Source organism: Psittacula echo (genome assembly GCF_963264785.1).
Source record: "Psittacula echo genome assembly, chromosome: 1".
NCBI classification, from domain to species: Eukaryota; Metazoa; Chordata; class Aves; order Psittaciformes; family Psittacidae; genus Psittacula; species Psittacula echo.
In genome coordinates, this window is record NC_137735.1 from 78,182,530 (window position 1) to 78,203,395 (window position 20,866).

Consider the following 20,866-nt stretch of genomic DNA (forward strand, 5'->3'; position numbering starts at 1 on the left):
GTCAGCTATTGAACTGTTGCCTAACTGCTGTTTTGTTGGTTACCGACACGCTTTTAATGGGTTTACTCATGGAAGGTATCGGCTCGGAGCGGTATCAGCTTCACAAAATCAGATAATGGAGTTGGGGTTCCCATAGGCAGGGGCTGGGGTGAGATCCCGGGCAAAGAGTAGAAGGGATGGAGGGAGGACCTGGGCACCCCCAGGAATCCAGGTTAGGAGTACCTGCTCTTTGGGCCCGATCTCATGTCTCACCTTTTAGTGCCTCTATCGTCTCTATCACACCCCCTTCACATGGTCCCAGTGGAGCTGTGTCCCATCAGAGAAGAAGTGGAGGGAGAGAAAATGCCTCAGCTCTCAGCAAACAAGGTGGATGTTTTTCATTAGAAACATGCTGTTCTTCAGAGATCTCTCGGCTCAGGGGCAGGGTTAATCATAGAGCTCGAACAGGCTCCTGGCTTCCCTTCTGGTCTGGGGATTTCTGCAGACCTGTTACTGCCACGCTCAGGAAATTGCTGAGCCTGGTGGTCAGGAGGACCAGGAATCGTCGGTTTTCCTTGGGGATTGGAGGGGGAATTCTCTTTTTTTTGCCTCGGACATTAATGACATTTTGTGACGCCGCAAGATTAGATAACAAAGCTGCAAATAGCAGCAAAACCTTGTTCCAGGTAAACGGGTTAAAGCTCCAACATTTAGAGCCTGCTGCCAGTGAAACCGTCCTGCGAGTTCAGCATGGCAACACGAACAGTAAAACACAACCTCCAGTGCCTGGTAAAATCCTCTCCTTGGCACGCCTGCAGAGAATACGTGTAAAGCTCTCTGAGACGCACAGCTCAGACGTCACAGTTGGAATCAGCAGGCAGGAAAGACAAACTTGGTGGTATCTTCCCTTGGGCCAGCTGAGACAGTGCTGAGAAACAGACGAATTTTCATCACAAAGGTCCTTTTATCAAGTGAGTTTATGACAAATGGCACACAGTAAACCATAGTAAATCATGGGCAAACGATTAAAGTATTACTATAAGTAACTTATAATGCTGTACATGCTAATGATAATTGAGCTTTTACGAGCTCCCCGCAGTTGGGGAGAAACATGTCTATAAATCCACAGATCACACAACATGAAACTTTGAGGTTGGAGATAAGCAGCAAAACTCATCGTGGTCAAAAAGGCAACGTTTTCACAGCACTGAAACAGAAAGGCTTCTCCTAAGATGGGGTTAAAACCCCAAATCTTTGTTTGAACAGCGTATCAGCAGTTCTTCCCTGAGAGAGCGGTGAGGCGCTGGCACAGGTTGCCCAGAGAAGCTGTGGCTGCCCCATCCCTGGCAGTGTTCAAGGCCAGGTTGGACAGGGCTTGGAGCTGTCTGGGATAGTGGAAGGTGTCCCTGCCCGTGGCAGGGGGTTGGAAGTGGATGAGCTTTAAGGTCCCTTCCAACCCAAACCAGTCTGAGGATTCTATGATTTAATCCCAAGTCTTCCCCTGACATTGTCACCCTCAAAAGGAAGTATCTCTACCAGCCCCAGCAAGTAAAGAGCCAGTGTTCACGCAACAAGGCTCTCGAGCAGAAACATCTCCAGCAGTGCTGTAATGCTTCGTTATTTCCCTTTGCTAAGACCTATGGTTACGGTCACTGAAAAAGAAGGCAGAAAAGGCTCATTAGAAATATCTAGACTTACAAAGGGAACAAAAGCAATAGCAGTTCCGCAGGTCTGCGTGCAAAGCTTCCTCTGTCCATCACCCATTAATATGTGTGACACGACAAATGCAGGCAGGGTTCTCAAAACCGCTCAGAATTTACCACCTGCTTTCCCCAGGAAGCTTTGAAGACGGCAGCCTCAGGCCCTTTCCTGAACAGACAGTAGCACAGACGATTGACTTTGTAAAATGCCCTTGAACATCGAAAAAAGCACAAGGAATTAAAGCCATTGATATCAGAATAACGCCAAGGTAAATCCTGAGCCCAGTGAAAAATCTTTTCGGTGATTTCAGCACTGCCCCACTTCCACTCCGGTGGCTTAAGATCAGGTGAGTGGAAGCTATCACCAGAAATGGAGGTGAGAAATTCACTGTTTCAGGTACGGAGCTGGCACCTCTACAAGGAAGAGTTATTCCCGTGTGATAAAAAGTTATAACACAGAGGTAACTGAAGCCACCTCAAAGCTGTATGACTCAACCAGGGTATGCCTTAGAAAAAGCACGGTATTTCCAAAAGCCAACCCCAGACACAGGAATGCACGCCTATTATTTACATATTTTGATAAATTAATACATTATATCATTCTGGGCAGAATAATTCCTCGTCATCGGGGAAGCCGTTGCACAACAGTCATGTGACTCATTTGTACTGCAGCTGGGAAATTCCTCTCACGCAATGCCCATGCTAGCCCAGCAGAGGCGAGGGGCGCAAAGCCCTATATAAGCCACACGGATCACCCTGAGAGGCATCAGCATCCTCCAGGACAGAAGAGCTCACTGCTCCACAGAGCCCACCCAGCAGCAGCTCCTTGTCCAACGATGAACGGCAAACTCGTGGCTGTCCTGGCTTTCTGCCTGATCTCCGTGGCTGTCTCTCAGGGTGAGTGAATCCCTCCATAGCGCTGTGTAGGCATCTCCGAGACGCTTTTCCTTGCACTGAGGTAGCTTTGCATTGGTTTGGGGAAGTTTCTTTCAGGAGATTGCAGCAACTCCTCTGCAGTCCGAAGGTTTGCTTCACAGAGCCCTTGTGCAGATGAGTTACTGACATCTTGTGGGAAAAACCTTAAGGATGCAACTTGAATTTGCCTTGCTTCTATTTTTCACTCCAGGTGTTAGCAGAGAGAGACAGGATCTCCTCCTTAAGTGTCTGAATGTTTCACTTCCTTCCCACATAATGAGCAGCTTATGATCTCGTATTTGTTACTTAATGATCATACTGCCTCAAGCAAGTAATACACAGCTGGGAACAGAGAACAAATATGAGCACACAACCATGGACAAGCCTCCAACAACGAAAAACTCAAGGGCTCTGTCTTCTGTGTAGTCACCAGTTTGTCAATCCACATGTTGAAATGATGCAACTAACCGTACAGTGTGGCCAGTACAAGTAAACACAGACCATGCAGTTTACTTCGAAAGGATGTGTTCGTTTAGTTTTCAATGTACTTGGGCATGAGCTCATCTGAAACAAGCAACTCATCTTTATTCCATAAGGATTGATTTAGGCAGCTTGGACCAATACAGTATTTTAACTGAGAATGTGGATAAACCAGAGAAGCTGAGCTTTATGTCTGACCCAGCAATGGGCAGGACCACCTCTCCAAACATGTCCTTCCTTTCCTGCCCACAGGTAGGACCCTGGCCAGGATGGGAACCGAGCTCCGTTGCCAGTGCATAGCCACTCATTCCAAGTTCATCCCTCCTAAGTCCATTCAAGATGTGAAGCTGACACAGAGCGGCCCTCACTGCAAGAATGTTGAAGTCATGTAAGTAGCTCTGCAAGAGCCTTCCTCTTCTTCACCTTCCTCCTGCTTCTGGGGCTTTCACGCTTCATAACCATGACATGATGGGATCAGATTTGGTTATTCTTTTGAGAGAGGCAGTATTAAGTAATACACCATGTTCTTCATCGTCTCTCTGACCTTAGGTATTCCCAAACTGATCATTGCTTATCTGTCGTTGGACATATTAAATATTTCTGGGGGTAAAACATTAATTTCAAGGACTGGGCAGTTCTTGATACACGAGACAAAAGTGCCCTTTAAATGCTACATTTATTTATTAGTCAAAAAACTCTTGGGAAAACAGTTTGGGTCAGTCTCCGAAGGAAAAAATTAAGTTCCCACGAGCTTACACAGGGAAAGAAATGAAATTAATTTGGTCTTAAATAGCATGGAGGAGGGACTGAAAGGTTGAAACTCTCGTACTGCTGAAGCATCTTCTCAGCGCTGGAGGTTTCAGTTGCTTACGTAAACCAATTCAAGCCAAGTACCCATATATATTGAAGAAGGTTTGGGGAGTGCATGGCTGCTTTGGGAGCAGGCACAGAGTCACACAGCTCCTGGGTGGTTTTAGTTTCCTCTGTTGTGGAACACATAAACCAAAACGGCCAAGCGTAACCTAGAGCAGCTGGGCTGAATTTATACTCATCTGCAAATGCAATATCACACTCTGTGAGTAAAACCGATCCATGCAGTGGTTTCCTGACTTCTCTTTAATCTTTCTTTTGCAGAGCTACTCTGATGGACGGCAGAGAGGTGTGCTTGGAGCCCACTGCTCCCTGGGTGCAGATAATCATAAAGGCAATTTTGGCCAAGTAAGTTCCATTCCCTTTCCATTTGGGCAGCCGAGTGCTAAACCTCCCCGAAAGGCCAGTTCTTAGTGATACTTCCCATTTTCTCTTCATCAGATACAAGAAACCAAGGAAACTTGCTGATTAATTACAGGATACTGTCACACTTAGTCTAGAGTCTGACTGCCGCAAGGTCCTTGTTCAAGCCGATACGTCAATACTAAACCTTTGAGTACCTGCAATTTGGTCTGGGAGGAAAGGAACTCAGAAATGTTTGGCTCCCTTTGAAAAAAGAGGCTTTAAAAAAATGCATCTTTTCCTTTCTCACAGTACCGTATGTTAACAAATCCTATTTCTGAATTAATGAGTTTCTTGATGCAAGAAAATGCAGAAACTCCTGCAGCAGAATTTCCTAGCTGGGCACCAGAGATGCACACACTGGGATTCCAGTAATTGCTTTTGAGATGTCACCTGTCTTGTTTCCATGCCTCAGGACAGCCCATAGAGTGGCAAACAGACCACTCCACTGTTTGGTCAATGCTAAGCAGTGATAACTACCCTTGAACCTCCTTTTAAATGATTCTCTTCCCTCACCTCTTCCTAGGGCTCAACTCAACTCTGACTCGCCGCTCTAAGAAACATCAGGACAAACAAATCTGGGAACTGCCCCCACTCCTCCCTTGAGAGAAGCATTTGGGAAGAGCATCTTTTGAACAGTGTGCATCTGCCACCTCCTCCGCCAGTGGTGCTCTGTTTCCTGCGGATTTGGTCACTTATTTATTGACTGATTTCACTGCATCTATTTAAGAAAGCCTTTTGGAACGGGCAGTGTTGCCTGTTCATTGACACTGAAGATGCCTGAATAGGAAAAGTGGTTTGATAAAGGAAATGGAGGACGCTTGGCAACCACTTCAGCCAAACACACCTGGGGAAGTGCATGGCACTCGCAGCACGGCTCGTTTACACTGTTTTGCTAAGACACCAGCAAACTGATATTTCCTCCTGCTCCCCTGGAGTGCGCTAGTATGTTGTGTCAACAGCAGGTTCCTGAACCACAGCCAGCCTTGTGCTGGGAGCTGGGATTTCTCACTTGGAATATCTGTCCTATGGAATCTGTAAGACAGTCAGTTTGGTATTTATTTATTGTGATTTCCATGGTATTTATAAATGTATTTATTGTGTGGTTTTGATACAAGAGAGAAAATGATGATAATTTATTTAATTTCTGCTGGATTCTCCATTCCTACTATTAATTTATTAAGAACTATTCACAGACTCAGTGCTCTGTACAAGGACTTGGTTGTATGCCAAATTAGCTCCTTACTCAGCTAGATGGAAAAACCTCCACCCTGTATACACAGAATTTGCTTGTGAGAGTGTCATTATTCCTAACAATGTATTATTAAATGTTTTCTATTAAAAAATCCATTTGTCATCTGTTTGTTAGTTCCCATTTTCATTAGCTTTATTTGGAAACAGTCTGCTTCACGGCTTTTTAACCTCCTCAGCCTGATCTCTGGAACTGAAATGGGAATTTTTCATACCTAGTAAAATAACTCACCCTGTTAGGGTGCCCTGACATTACTGAAGGCAGTAACAAACTCCCTTTCCTCTCTGCAGGCAACTCCCAGTGCTTGGGCACTGGTGGGCTGCAGGGCAAGGCTCCTCACTTAAATACCTTGCAGGCAAGCACATCGTCCCCTCAGATGCCAGAGTTGTAACGATCAGCACCAGAGTTGTACCTCTTTACTGCATCAAAAAGCCACAAACTGACTATCAAAATGGGAATTTGTGACCTGTCTTTTGGTGCCCCAAATATCCAGTATTTGCCCTTGTGTAGCATCTGCTTCCTATTCTGATGCCTGGGGTGGAGTCCCAGCACAGTTAGGAAGAGAGTAGTAGTAGAAAACATCCATGCTCAACAATTCTCTGGAATCATCAGCTCAAAGTGCAACGGTGGCCAAACAAAAGCCAGTGACACGGAGGAGAATTGAAAGAATTTAAACCACAAGGGTTGAGGAAAGAACAGTCCAATAACTAAAGCATAACACAAACCTACTACTACCACTACTAATCATAATCATAAGGGAAATAACAAGGGGAGAGAATATGAAACTGAAAAGGGAAGGGGGAAAAAAATAAACACAAGTGATGCACAATGCAATTGGTCGCCACCCGCCGACTGATACCCAGCCCTACCTGAGCAGCCTGAGCAGTGATCGGGTCCCTTCTGGGTAACTCCCCCCAGTTTATATACCGGGCATGACGTGCTGTGGTACAGAATACCCATTCGGCTAGTTTAGGTCGCCTGTGCTGTCTCTGCTCCCTGTCGGCTTCTTGTGCTCCTCCTCACTGGCAGAGCATGAGAGACTGAAAAGCTGCTGCATTACTTAGCAGCAGCTAAAACATAGGTATGCTGCCAGCATTGTTCTCGGACTAAAGCTGAAATCACAGCACCGCACAGCTAGTAAGAAGGAGAGAAATAATGTCACATCTGAACCGAGGACGTGGGGTAATGGTTGGAGTTGATCTTAAAAGTCATTTCCAACCTAGCTGACGCTATGATTCTATGATTAATTTCATAGGCAGAGCCCATTAAAAAAGGGCAAGCAATGTAACTTCCAGGAAAAGCAGATGCTAAGTTCATGGGGAATTATAAACCCTGAACAAAATGCAACCACAGTTTCAGGGGCATTTGCTAGGTTCAAGTGAACCCTAAGGTTTTGAGGTTTTTTTCATTCAACTTTGGAGGAGAGCCCAGGGGGAATTTTTTGCTTTAAAGCCACAGTACCTGTCATTATGGATTTTAACACCCCGCCTTTCACCAAGATGAGGTGAAGGATGTGTTTCAAGTGAAATGGTAACAGCCGGCATGTTTCAACGGACCACAAGGCTCCGCACTCGGGTGTAAAGGGGGCTTCTGGCAAGATCTTGCCAAAATAATCGTAACAGTGCAGAAAACGGTTTCTTCCTTTGTTTTTCTCTGCAGAGTTATCAAGGGTTGACAACTACTCCGCTAGTAGTAAAGGCAGCTAGCAAGCCCTCACGCCACCAGAGTTCTGTTGATGGACACCACCTAAAGGAAGGTGACAGAACACAGAAAGAACAAAGGTGAACAAACCACTAGCAAGAAACACCAGCAAGTTCCTAAACAATAAAAAGCCTGTATAATCGTGAACTCTAACAGTGGTGAAAAGCACACATGTCAACACAGGCACCTCCCCACCCACTGAGTTCCACAGCTCGATCAATGGCAGACCTGTCATAATTCGTGACCTGGAAACACAGAAACATGAGTGGGCAGCAGTTCTGGTGTGAGCCATGGAGTTCTGGGCCCCTCAGTTCAAGAAGGACAGGGACCTGCTGGAGAGAGTCCAGCGCAGGGCAACTAAGATGATTAAGGGAGTGGAGCATCTCCCTTATGAGGAAAGGCTGAGGGAGCTGGGTCTCTATAGTTTGGAGAAGAGGAGACTGCGGGGGGACCTTATTAGTGTATATAAATATATGAAGGGGGAGTGTCATGAGGATGGAGCCAGGCTCTTCTCAGTGGCAAACAATGATAGGACAAGGGGTAATGGGTATAAACTGGAACACAAGAGGTTCCACTTAAACTTGAGAAGAAACTTCTTCTCAGTGAGGGTGACAGAACACTGGAACAGGCTGCCCAGGGAGGTTGTGGAGTCTCCTTCTCTGGAGACATTCAAAACCTGCCTGGACACATTCCTATGTAACCTTATCTAGGTGTTCCTGCTCTGGCAGGGGGATTGGACTAGATGATCTTTTGAGGTCCCTTCCAATCTCTAACATACTGTGATACTGTGATACTGTGGATGCAAGGCCAGCATCATTCACTGCCTATCAGGTACCCCATCCTATAGCAGGCTGGAGGAAATGTAGCTCCTGCTACCAGGAAGAAGCCCCTGGGATGCTGCCAGAAGCCTCAATTCTCCCTCTGCCAGCCAGCGGCCAGTGGCTGTCAGGCACAGACAGACTGTGACTGGCTGCCAGCGTTGCAAATACAGTCGGGACTGGCAGAGCAGTGCAGAGCCAGGGGGGCTGGAACAGGATGATCTTGAAGGTCCCTTCCAAACCAAAACCACTCGAGGATTCCATGAATACTCGGGCTGCTGGACAAGAGGCCACCTGTGCTCTAGACTGCTCCGGTGCCCTTCCTCTCTGCCCACAAGAGGGAATACTCATCCCTTCCCAGCCACAGCATCCTGAGCGGTGACTGATGCCCCACAAGGAAGTTCTCAGCACCACGACTTTTCAACACGACCTTGCCCAGCAGCCAGACTTGCAGGCTTTGGCTTTGTTGTCTGTTTTCACGCACACAGGACTGGGGAGGGGGCAGCAGGGTCACAGCAGCAGCACCATCAGCAACAAGACTTTTCCTGACAGCTCCCATGCACCTGTGCCACAAGGACTGTGCCTCTGGTCATCCCATCAACAGCCACGTAGGCTTCGGGGTTACAGTGATCCTTGTCTTGAGAAAGAAAAGAGAGGAGAAAACACATGGGAGAGCCACAGGTTTTCAAGGCCAGAGGAGACTGTTCAGCTCATCTTGTGTGATCTCCTACATCCGTTAGGCCAGAGAATCCTCACCTACTGTTGATGTAGGCATTTGCTAAATTAGGAGGAGAAACAGAAACAACAGTCACAGGGAAGGGCACAGGAAGACTAAACTTTCATAAAGGCCCTAAGGTAACTCTAGTAGCATCAACAAGCTTATTCTAAAGCTGCTCTTTAAATTCACACCTCTGCTCTACCAGCAAACAACAGAACAAGATCCTTACCACAGAGCAGGGATCTTTGGACGTCTCTCACGATTACAGTCATCACTTTCAACTTGCCTCCCCTTTACACTCCAAACCATTTCACCTTTCCCTTGCCTCCCCTTTGCAGGTCAGTACTACACATAGGGACAGCATCCAGGACTGCAGGCTCTCCAGCAGCAGGCTGGATTCACAACACAGCTGGATCACAGCATCCGAAGACCCAGCCTTGAAGCACTGCAGGTCTCCCCAGTTCTCTGCTTGAAAGGCAGCACCCCATTCCCAAGGGCTCCATAGGCTGACAACACACGCTTCTCTAGAGCATAACTCCTCGCGGAAGGGGAAGTGCTCTGCAAATGTTCTCACACAGCGTTGCAAGAGGCCGGTGTTTGGACACACAAGTCTGCAGTTCAGTAGGAGCCCAACAGCAACACACAGCTCCTTTGTTTACTTTTATGTGAACATGGGAGGAATTCCTAAGCAAAGAGCAACTGCAGCCTGAGGAAGCAAGTGCCTGCCAATAACTACAAGTCCCTCTAAAAGATTTCACAGTGGTGAAATGGGAAATACACTTTAACGCCCTGGTAATGGTGGTATGTATCTAGCAAAAGCAGGCTGGATAAACAGGCCACTACTTAGGAACCCAGCTCCCAAGTGTTTCTACATTGAACTTACTGCGTGGACAGCTGAGCTGTCTCTTTTACTCTAGAAAGTGCGTGAACCCCTACCCCCTGGACACGACTGGTACTTATGTCCCAGTCACGCTCCTCCATCCACAAGCCTCACCTGGTTGATATGAGGCAGGACTGACAGGCAAAGTCCTGTCCCAAGACAAAAGATCCACATTTGTGCTCTCCAGCGGTTCATCTGCTGTCCACTGACAGCATCGTCAGCTGATGCCTTTCAGGATCGGTTTCTCCAAGCATCTCCAGAGATCTGGAAGAAGGAGAAGTGGAGAGTGATGGAGATTCTCAAATCATAGAATCGTGGAATAGTTTGTGTTGGAAGGGACCTTAAAGATCACAGGGAAGAACTTCTAATATCTCACCTCAATCTCCCCTCTATGAGCTTAAAGACATTCCCCCTTATCCTGTCCTTACAGGCTCTAGTCAAAAGCCTTTGGGGTTGCCTCCCACCTTGTGGTGCTTCCACGCCAATGCACCCTAAATCATCGTGGAGTTACAGAACAGGTTCTACTCAGGGTTCCTAGCTGTGTTCCTAGATTAGTGTTGCTGACTTCAATTAGTTTAATAACTAATTATTAATCCTTATATTGGACTAGTGATTTTTATTAGCTCTTGAGAGACCAGGAAGAGGGCTGAAAAATGCGTCACTGGAAGTGTTTGAAGTCGAAACAGCCACAAAAAGGTGAGTAAGAAACAAACCCAGTGTAAGGTAACAGATGAGCATTTGAAATTACTTTTATTAAGATACAACTCAGTCTGTGTAACAGGGAAGGCTTGCAGGAACACGTTTATCAATGCAGTTTCCCCTGACAACACAGGGTTCCTGGTCTTAGACACTTCCCAGTATGAAATAAGTTGTCTTGGGAGAAACACCTCTTTTTAAAAACCTGCTTTCACATTTGAACTACATAGCTGGGTTTCTAAATGAGTTCACATTTTTTTATCATTCTGAATACAAGTAAAACTTAATGTCTGCTGATACAAAAAAAAAGTAACTTCCTCTTCCTTACACCATTAAAACTTGAAGAGTTTTTACGCCACTCTTTTATCCATGCTTTAGAAGTGTGAAGGAAATTGATTTAAATTGTTTCAGCTGAACTGGACGGCAGGCAAAGGGGTTTAGGCAGCTGTAAAGATAAGAATAATTCTGCTCTATATGAACTTTGTCGGAAAGGAAATACCTTTTAGTGTCTGAAACATGAGATATTTACAACATTATATTTTTTTCCTGAATGTGAAGCTTATGTTCTGTGTCTATACAGCAGGCTCGGGCATCATACAATCATAGAATCACAGAATGGTTTGTGCTGGAAAGGACCTTAAGATCATCCAGTTCCAACCCCTGCCGTGGGCAAAGATGCCTCACATCTCTGTTGCACCTCACAACCCATGTTGCTCAAGGCTCTGTCCAACCTGGCCTTGAACACTGACAGGGATGGAGCATTCATCCCTTCTTTGGGCAACCTGTGCCAGTGCCTCACCATCCTCACAGTAAAGAACTTCTTCCATATATCTAACCTGAACTTCCCTTGTTTCAGTTTAACCATCATCCCTTGTCCTATCACTGCAGTCTCTAATGAAGAGTCCCTCTCCAGCATCCCTGTAGGCCCCCATCAGATACTGGAAGGCTGCTCTGAGTTCTCCATGCAGCTTCTCTTCTCCAGGATGAACAGCCCCAACTTTCTCAGCCTGTCTTCAAACAGGAGATGCTCCAGACCCTGATCATCCTCGTGGCCTCCTCTGGACTTGCTCCAACAGCTCCAAGTCCTTCTTATGCTGATACCAGAACTGCACACAATGCTCCAAGTGGGGTCTCACAAGAGCAGAAGGGCACAATCACCTCCTTTGACCTTCTGGACACACTAAACCACTCTCCATCACTTAGAAATGGGGGCAGGGGAGGGAAGGGAACTCTGAATATTTGTGTCTGACAAACAGTACCACAGTCATTTGGAAGCCGCTGGTTTTCCTTATGGCCTGATTTCCCCCTATGACTGAGCCAGTAACAGCAGTCTTTTAAATACCTTCATGTTATGACCCGGGGGAATAGCCAGTTGGGAATAGAATCTTGATTGTTTGCATCACTCTGTGATTTCATATTAATGCCATTGATCTACGTAGGTGTGTGTGTACATACATACATATTTAGTTGTCATATTGTTCAGTCCATCCCTTGGTAGACTATTGTTTATTTAATTACCTCCCTGTAAGTAACCCCTCCCATTCTCCCTTGTTTTTCGGAATGTACCTTTGTGCAGCTTACATTCATCCCTGATTTCTTTTGTCTTTAATGTCTGCAAACTTGCATACTTGGATTTGCTGTTTTTCTCAGAGCCAGGACAACTTTTTAGCCCTTTACTACTCTAATTTTCTACATTCATCTGATGGATAAGCCAGAGAAAATACATTATTTTTTCCTGGAAAGCTTTTTAATACAGCAAGATGTTTTCCCTTGAAGAGCAACTGTTGGAAGATGGTATCACTAAACCCAAAATAGTATTTTCTGCATTTCTGAGTGATGTTACACTTTCTTTATCCACAACAGCCTTGTGGACTTCAAAATTCTGGCATTATAGAGGGAAAAGCTATTTTGTACAGCCAGAAGTTTTCAAAGTTCAGAGAGATTTTTCTCTATGTCCACAACTTGAACACTTAACATCCAGTTACAGAGGAAGAAATAAAGAGCAAGAATAATCCTTGTTCACATTAATTTGCTTTTCTATGATTCCTATCATGGCAAAACAATGATAGGACAAGGGGTAATGGGTATAAACTGGAACACAAGAGGTTCCACTTAAACTTGAGAAGAAATTTCTTCTCAGTGAGGGTGACAGAACACTGGAACAGGCTGCCCAGGGAGGTTGTGGAGTCTCCCTCTCTGGAGACATTCAAAACCCACCTGGACACATTCCTATGTAACCTTATTTAAGTGTTCCTGCTCTGGCAGGGGGATAGGACTAGATGATCTTTTGAGGTCCCTTCCAATCTCTAACATACTGTGTGATACTGTGATACTGTAAAAGCAAGGCTAGGTTATAAGGACGAAGCAAATTCATTTGGAGACAAATGTGTTGTTATACAATGTACTGGTTTCGTACTGCAGCAGATGCTGTTGCATCTTTCCACCCAGCCAAACATGTTTCCCTTTAAGCACAGCCCACTTGAAGTTAAAGCAGAATACAGGCTCTTGTAGACCGCAGGGGTTTACTTGGGTTCCACACACCCATCCTGTTTGTGTGTGGGGTGTCCCTGCCCATGGCAGGGGAGTTGGACCTGGATGATCTTAAGGTCCTTTCCAACCCTAACTATTCTATGATTCTACGATCCTGAGGTTAAGCTTCTCACTGAGAGCTGACTTTTCTCCTCCTAAGGGAGTGAACTCACTGCATTGCTGTGGCTCTGCGTTCATCAGATGTGTTGAGGCACTTGAGTAATGCCCATTTTTGCCAACCTACAGGAAGTTACAGAAGCTCTAAGGTAACCAGGAGGGTAAGATCTCAGAGCAGTTGAGGTTTGCATTGCTCTCCAAAGTGCTCGCCTCTTGTTGTATTCAGTCTGTCAAACAGTAAGGAGCAAATACCCATTTCCTACCTGTCTGTAATTCTTTCTGCCTTGCTCATGAGTGATCAAGTGATAAAACAGCAGTGAGAAATGCCCCATTCAGTGAGAAACTCCCTAGTGGCACTTCTGTCCCATGGGTTTCAAACTATCAGCTCCAGCAGCAGGATCTTACATTGCATTGCTTTCCTCTGCCTTCTCTGACATCTGAAAAGCCACTTCCTAATCGTTCTTATCTCCTGTGGGAGATTTCACAACAAGTAATTGAGAGAGCCTTAAAAACCCCCAAGCTACCTTCAAGTAAAGCTATACCTCTTGTGAATTGGAAATTCCATCTTTCAGGTAGAACAGACACGGCCAAAATCTGAAGGACAGGTGTTTGTGGGATTCGGAAAGTATCCTGTGGAGGGCTCATAAAATCACAATGTGTCCTTCTTCCATGCTGATACAGCTTTTCAAAGCAGTCTGTCTCATGCTTCTCCAACTAGGACAAATTCATCCCCATGCATTCACTTTCCACTGACTGGCCTTGCTGTGAATACAATGTGATTGTCCTGGGTTCAGCAGTAGCAGTCATTTTTCTCCTTCTTAGTAGCCGGTGCAGTGCTGTGGTTTTGACTTTCAACCTGGGAACAGCGCTGATAACACCGATGTTTTTAGTTGCTGCTCAGTAACGTTCACTCCGACCAAGGACTTTCTGAGTCTCATGCTCTGCCAGGGAGGAGGGGAAGCCGGAAGGAAGCAGAGACAGGACACCTGACCCAAACCAGCCAAAGAGGTATTCCATACCACAGCACATCATGCCCAGTATATAAACTTGGAGCAGTTACCCAGAAGGCCCTCGGTCGGGCTGGGTATCGGTCAGCGAGTGGTATTTTCTTCCCTTGTTATTTCCCTTATCATTATTACTATTGGTGGTAGCACTAGTGATTTGTGTTATACCTTAGTTACTGGACTGTTCTTATCTCAACCCGTGGGAGTTACATTCTTTCAATTCTCCTCCCCATCCCTCCAGGAGTGGAGGGAGGAAGGGGTCGGGGGAGTGAGTGAGCGGCTGCATGGTTCTGGGTTGCTGGCTGGGCTTAAACCATGACAGTTCTTTTTGGCGCCCAACGTGGGGCACGAAGGGTTGAGATAACGACAGATCTGACCAGAGTGTGTGTGATCGTATTTGTGATAAGCATTCACTGTTTCGGATTAATAGTCACTCGTCACAATGCTGATTTATTGGCTCTCAAAGTTGTTGCTCTCGATATTACAGTTTCAGCATGTTGTATCTTACTTACAACCAGTATTTGCTGTTTTAGTGTTTATCACCCAGGGGGGCCTCTGCTAAGACTCTTGTTTCACTGTACTTTATGGTAATGACTTGCAATACAATAGACTCATTGATCATGAAACTGGTCTGGCTTGCTTTCCCAGTGTGGTCATCACCTCTATACTTTGGGAGATACAGAAGGAAGTGTTAGCAATTACACATCTTTTTTCCCCTCCTCAGGTAGTCAACCTATGATGCAAACGTTCCCTTATGTTCCCAGCCTCCCCACCATACTATTTACAGCATAATTTGAGAGTTCTGAAGGTTTTGGATGGCCTTTGGGTACCCTTGAGACCTGCCTGCTGATTGTGATGGGGATCAGCATGTTGACACACACACAGAGTGTGTTTTACCTATGACCATTTTGTCTGATCTCAAAAGTTAAGCAGAGTCAGGTTTGGGTCTTGTCTAGGGTTAGATGGCGATACAGGAGGACCAAGATATTTTCCCTGAGGCTGGACAGTCATGAGTGGCAGTGTGTGTGGGATAGTATGGCCAAGTATCTAGGTCAGTGGGCCCCTCCAGTGCTTTGGAACTTCACCACTGAACAAGTGCAAAATCTGGGAAAAACCAGTAAAACACATAAAAGAGGGGTGTTGTCATCCTGGTCATACCAGAGAGGCACAAATCATGGCAACGTGCTGGGGCTTGGCCTATGCTTACAGAGCAGTTCAACACTATCAAGCACCTTCAAATGGAAAAAGATGTCTCTGGATCTGATGGCAAAGCAACAGACAACACAGCTACTTCAACTCCAAATACTCCCAACCCTAGGGACAAGTACAGCAGCTACTCAAACCCGTGTTTCTGCTCTGACTGCAGCTGCGTGAGCCTGGCTGCCAGTGCCAAAAGCAGCGCTGTGTCCCCCTATCTGAGCCCTAAATGCAGCCATATGATCCAGGTGTGAGCCCCTGGCGCACAGGGCTGGTCTCTGAGTCAGGCACCATCCGGCAGGACCCAGACCCTGCTCTGGGCACCAACCACAGCTCTTGGTCTCTCTTCTCAACTCTGAGCCCCATGAGCCCATTTTTCAGCCCCCCAAAACACAGCATTTAGCCTCACTGTGTGTTCCAAAATGCAGGACTGACTTAATCTCTGCTTCTGAGCCCTAAATCTGGCCAAATGAGCCTGGTTTTGAGCCCTCCAAATGCAGCACTTAAGTAGGTTTTTTTGCATGAGCTTTAAAACTGTCTGACCTAGGGTCACTAGGTTCACACTCCAAAACCACATCACTTCATCTTTGTTTCTGAGCCTTACACCTGGCTTCCAAATCACGGGCTTAGTCGCTCTTTTTGAGCCTAAAATCTGGCCAAATGAGCCTTATTTTGAGCCCCCAAAATGCAGCACTTAGTTGTTTTTTTTTTGTTAGTCCTAAAGCTGGCCAATGAGTCTGGTGTCAAGCCCCCGAACTCAGGACTTGGTCTCTTCTGTGACCCCAAAACTGGCCAAGAGAGCACAGGTTTGAGCCCCCAAAGTGCAGGACTTTGTTTCTGGTGCTGAGCAGCAAAAGGCAGAACTGATCTGTGTTTCTGAGCCCCAACATAAACCCAGTGAGTTGCCTCATGTTTAGGCTCCCATACACATGACTGCTTCTAAGCTCTAAACCTGGTTTTTGAGCTCCAGAACTGACCACATGAGCCCGGTTGGGCTTGCTTTCCATTTCTGAGCACCAAATCTGGCTTTAGTGACCCAGGTTTCGAGCCCCCAAACCGCAGGACTCGGTCTCTGTTTCTGAACCCGGAACGGTCCCAGGAGCCGGCTGGCTTCCAAACTCCAATGCTCAGGACTTTAATGTCTCAGCTCCAGGCCCGGTTCCAGGCCAGGCTCAGCCCCCGGTCTGCGCTCTCGGAGCGTGTGCCGGAGCCCGGGGGTACCCATGCTCTCGGGGAGCTGGTGACCAGCCCCGCAGGGCTCGGGTCTCTCGGGGAGAGGGGCCCGAAGCCCCGCGGCAGCCGCGTCCCTGGAACGCGGGGCTGTGCTGAGCCGTAACGCCCGCTGAAGTCCCAAACCAGCACGAGTCCCGGGCCCTGGCAGCGCTTGGGAAACGACCGGGACCTGCGGAAGGCCAAGGCAACCACGCCGGACTCCGTCCCTCTGGGCTTTGTTTTCCACGAACGCGCCGGGCCTGACCCCCTCTTCACACGGACATCACCCCGGCCCGTTCCTCCCGCCCCTCCTTTTATAGCTGTAACGCCACCACTTCGCCCCGCCCCCTAATTTCACAGGCCCTCCCCGGGGCCGCCCCGGGTCCTGCCGCCCTCCCACCCGCCGGCTCATCTCCAGGCCCCCTGCGTCTCGGCGGGCGCCGTCCCGGTACCCGTGGGCGCGTCTCTCCTCTTCCTTACTTCCCAGGCAGAACGCGCGGAGCTGGGGAAAAATGTCCAGCCAAAGCCCCGGCAACGCCGGTTCCACACCGGTTTCCGCCAGAACTGCTCCTCTCTTCCCGTTTAACCCCGGCTGTGGCTCTCCCTGGGAGAGCGGCTTCTATCCGCGCGGCACGGCTCCGGGACACATCACCGCCCTTCGCGTCAGCCTGAGGCCCACGGGGCCGGTTCTGGGCAATGATCCCGTACGGAGCGCCCCGGGCAGCAAAGCCCCTGAGATGCAAAGCATCTCCCCAGACACAGATCACATAAACACCAGTGGACCTCAGGAACCGCTGTGCAGCACCAGCCCTGCGGCCCCGGGTGTCCCCGGTCCCGCGGCCCCTCGGCGCCGTGCCGGGGGTCCCGCAGCTGGGTCCTGGAGCGTTGTGCCCCGAACCGGCTCCGAGCCCGGCTCCGGAGCACAGCCCACGACGGCTCCTTGAAGATGGTGGGCACGGAGCAATGCTTCCCATGGCCGACCCCAGCAGCGAGGAGTCGGCTCGGCCCAGGCACCAGCCTAGCCCCAGGGGTCTCACCCTGACCCCGTTAGACCCCAGCAGACCCACGGCTCAGGGGAGTGCTCTCAGACAGCCCACAAACCACTAAGCGCAAACGTCCAGCAGCTGCTGCTAAATCTAAGCTGCCAGGACAGAAAGTTGGTGTTGGGCATCACTTATGCACGGTGACCTCTGGAACAGTGCCACCAACATGGATATCCACCCTTGCTTTGCCACCTAAGACTCTTTCTGTATGCTGCCTATATAGTGTGCACTCTCAGGCACCACATAAAACAGCTCCCTGAGTACAAATGTCCAGACTCCACTACTAAGCCTAAGATGCCCATAGAGATAGCTGGTGTGGGGCATCACCTCCGCATGCTGCTCACTGGAATGGTGCCACCAGCATGGCAATCCACCCTTTCTTAGCCACCTAGAACTCCATCTGTGTGCGGCCTCACAGGGCAGTACTGGCAGGCATCCCAGACACCAGATCCTGAAGTGTGAATGTCCAGGCCCTGCTCCTAAGCCTAAAGTGCCAGTACAGAAAGATTTTGCTGAGCATTACCTACATGTAGTGACCTCCAGAACAGTGCCACCAGCATGACAAACCACCCATGGCTACCACCTTGAGTTTCAAGGTAAGGAGCCCTGTCACACCGAACATGGAAAGTCATGTCCTCTCTGGTCCATTACAGCAGCTTAGCGATGGTCTGAGGCAAGAGGAGCATGGGAAGGTCTCTCTTCTGGAGAGATGATGAAGTCCTATAGTATAGATACTAGAATCCAAGAGATCCTCTTGCACCCTTCTGAGGGTGATCATAGTTCTGGTATTTGGGTCCAGGACCTGTGTACCATGAAACACATGAGATTAATTTATTGAAATGTACTATTATAATTTTATTTCATCAATACCCACACAAGTTTCATGTTTAGTGCAAAGCAGTCACCCTAAGAGGAAGGAAAGGAGGAACCATGACTCTTCCCTGCAGAGTAAATCACTGTTCTATTATCTGTGTGTACATGTGGGTTGAGCACCTGCTCAAAGGAGTTCTGTGGTTTCCTCACCATGTGGAACACGAGTGAAAGAACAGGCTAAAATATTGTGTGTTTTACCGAAAAGAAATGGCATAAACCCTATAAAGTTAATGCCAAATGACAAGCAGAAAAGTTATTACTCATGCGTCTCCTTCAGCAGTCCCCAGGCACTGCAGCTCTTCTGTCCCAGATGCTGCGGACCCTCCAATCCTTGTTCCATCAGGCTGGAAGTTTTCTGGGTGATAGCACAGCCTAATCCTTTTGGAACTGCGGTCATCTCAAAGTGCTGTAAAGCATCCCTGGGGTGTGTGGGTGGGGTTCCTGCCTTCACTCCACAGGAAACTTCTTGCAAGATCCTGAGAAGCACCCCCCATGGACTAGGCAATCCATGTGTCTCTCAGTGAGATGCACAGCATCTGGATGGACTGGAAAAAATAGGGCAAAATACAAAATACATAAAATAAAACACATAAAATACCTCCTCACCCGCACCCTTTTTTATTTTTTAGAAAGTTCTCTACTGTGACAAATCTCTGTCACTAAAAGTAATCTCTCTCCAAGCAGCCTGGGAATCATCTTCATCTATGCAGAACATGCTTCATAAATAGGGATGGGGATTTCTCTTTCGTGTTAGCACGGTCACAGGGACCTAAAACTAAATCATTCCAACAAAGCCCCACTGCTCAGAACCTGAAAGACAAGTAATAAATCAGGGCAGATACTTCTACGGGTTGGCAGATGGAGGTTTATTTGAATAATAACATGTGATTTTACGGATTGATCCTTCTAAAGCCTTGTTCTTCCTGCACAGGACCTTTTGTGTACCTCCAATTTCCCAGCTCTGAAAACCCCAAATTGCTTTCCTATCTTCTTTCTTCCTGCTGGTGCAGCAGCAGCTGCCTTTCTTTCTTCCAGAGAATTAGGGAAAAATTAGGAAAAAAACCCACATGGATGAAAGCGTGAAGCCCCTGAAAGAAAGCAGGCCTGTTTTACACTGCGTTCATACCAAGTTATTGTCGTGATTTAAACCTAGCTGATAACTCAGAACCATGCAGCTGCTCACTCACTGTTCCAGAGTTCGAGGATTCCGGGTTGAGAAAAACGAGACACAACTAGAGAACTCTCAACTACTTTATTAATATAGGAAAATGTGGAGATACTAACAGAGACAGTAAAGGATACTTCTGATGTTTGGTTATCTCACCAACCCCAAGGACCCTGTGAGGATGACCAGGAAACCAGCTCTGAGAATCCTCATTGCAGTGCGAGGTGGCAGGCTCAACCTTAGCGGGTGTCCCCTCGAAGGCAACGTTAACCTGGGTGGTATGAGGGTCTGCCTCCTTGCATCACTTGAGGCTCAGGCTTTTATAGTAACAAAAATGCACGCTCATTCTGATGCAGGGAGACAGCCGACACTGGAAGAAGTGGCCTCCGAGGGTCGGGACTTTTCCAAGGATTTCTAAAGCAGGACCTTCCGGGGAGGAGCTACCACAGACAAACAGTACCTTCTATTTTTGTGTGTTCCACCTTCTACCACGGGCCATTATCTAGTGTCACTGACACACTCATTCCCCCCGCTTCTTCCTCCTCAAAGTTCCCAGAGGGATGCAGAGGAGAATGGGAAGAATGTAAATCCCCTGGGTGTTGAGATAAGAACAGTCCAGTAACTAAGGTATAACACAAAACCACTACTGCTACCACCAATAATAATAACAATAAGGGAAATAACAAGGGGAGAGAATACAACTGCTCACCACCTGCTGGCCAATACCTAGCCCAACCTGAGCAGCGATCTGGGCCTTCCAGATAACTCCCTCCAGTTTCTATACTGGGCATGACATGCTGTGGTATGGAATACCCCTTTGGCTAGTTTGGGTCAGGTGTCCTGCTCTGCTTTCTCCCAGCTTCCCATGTCCCTCTGCACTGGCAGAGCATGAGACTGAACAAGTCCTTGATCAGGGTAAGTGTGGTTTATGATGTCACGGACTACATGGAGGTTCAGAATCGTTTATTTAACAAAGCCGCTTGATTATATGCTTTAAGCTTACAAGGGTGTCATGACAAATAACCAATAAAAACCTGCCGCACAAATATTCCTCTACGGGTTACTCAATCACGATTTTTTGTAATCATTTCCTTGTTATTGTTTCTAGCTGATATGTGCTTTAGATGTAGCAATCTATGTTATTGCTTAAGCAATCACCACTCTTACAGACTATGTTTCTTTTTACGACCACCTAGTGGTTAAGCACAAGATATCTTCTGCTCCCAGAACTTCCTATTTGAAACAGTCTATGAGGAACAAACATTATTTTTCTCTTTGGTGCGCTTACAACAGCACTTTGTGGTTACTCTCGCAT

General features: G+C 47.4%; 1 protein-coding gene across 1 annotated transcript; it reads left to right on the forward strand.

The window, feature by feature from the left end:
• Nucleotides 1–2,515: 2,515 nt before the first annotated feature.
• LOC308227740 (interleukin-8-like) lies at nucleotides 2,516–4,903 on the forward strand (the record flags this gene model as incomplete). Its single annotated transcript, XM_080630560.1, has 4 exons — nucleotides 2,516–2,580; nucleotides 3,331–3,462; nucleotides 4,209–4,292; nucleotides 4,873–4,903. The coding sequence occupies 4 exons, from the start codon at nucleotides 2,516–2,518 to the stop codon at nucleotides 4,901–4,903; spliced, it is 312 nt and encodes a 103-aa protein (XP_080486686.1).
• Nucleotides 4,904–20,866: the final 15,963 nt, after the last annotated feature.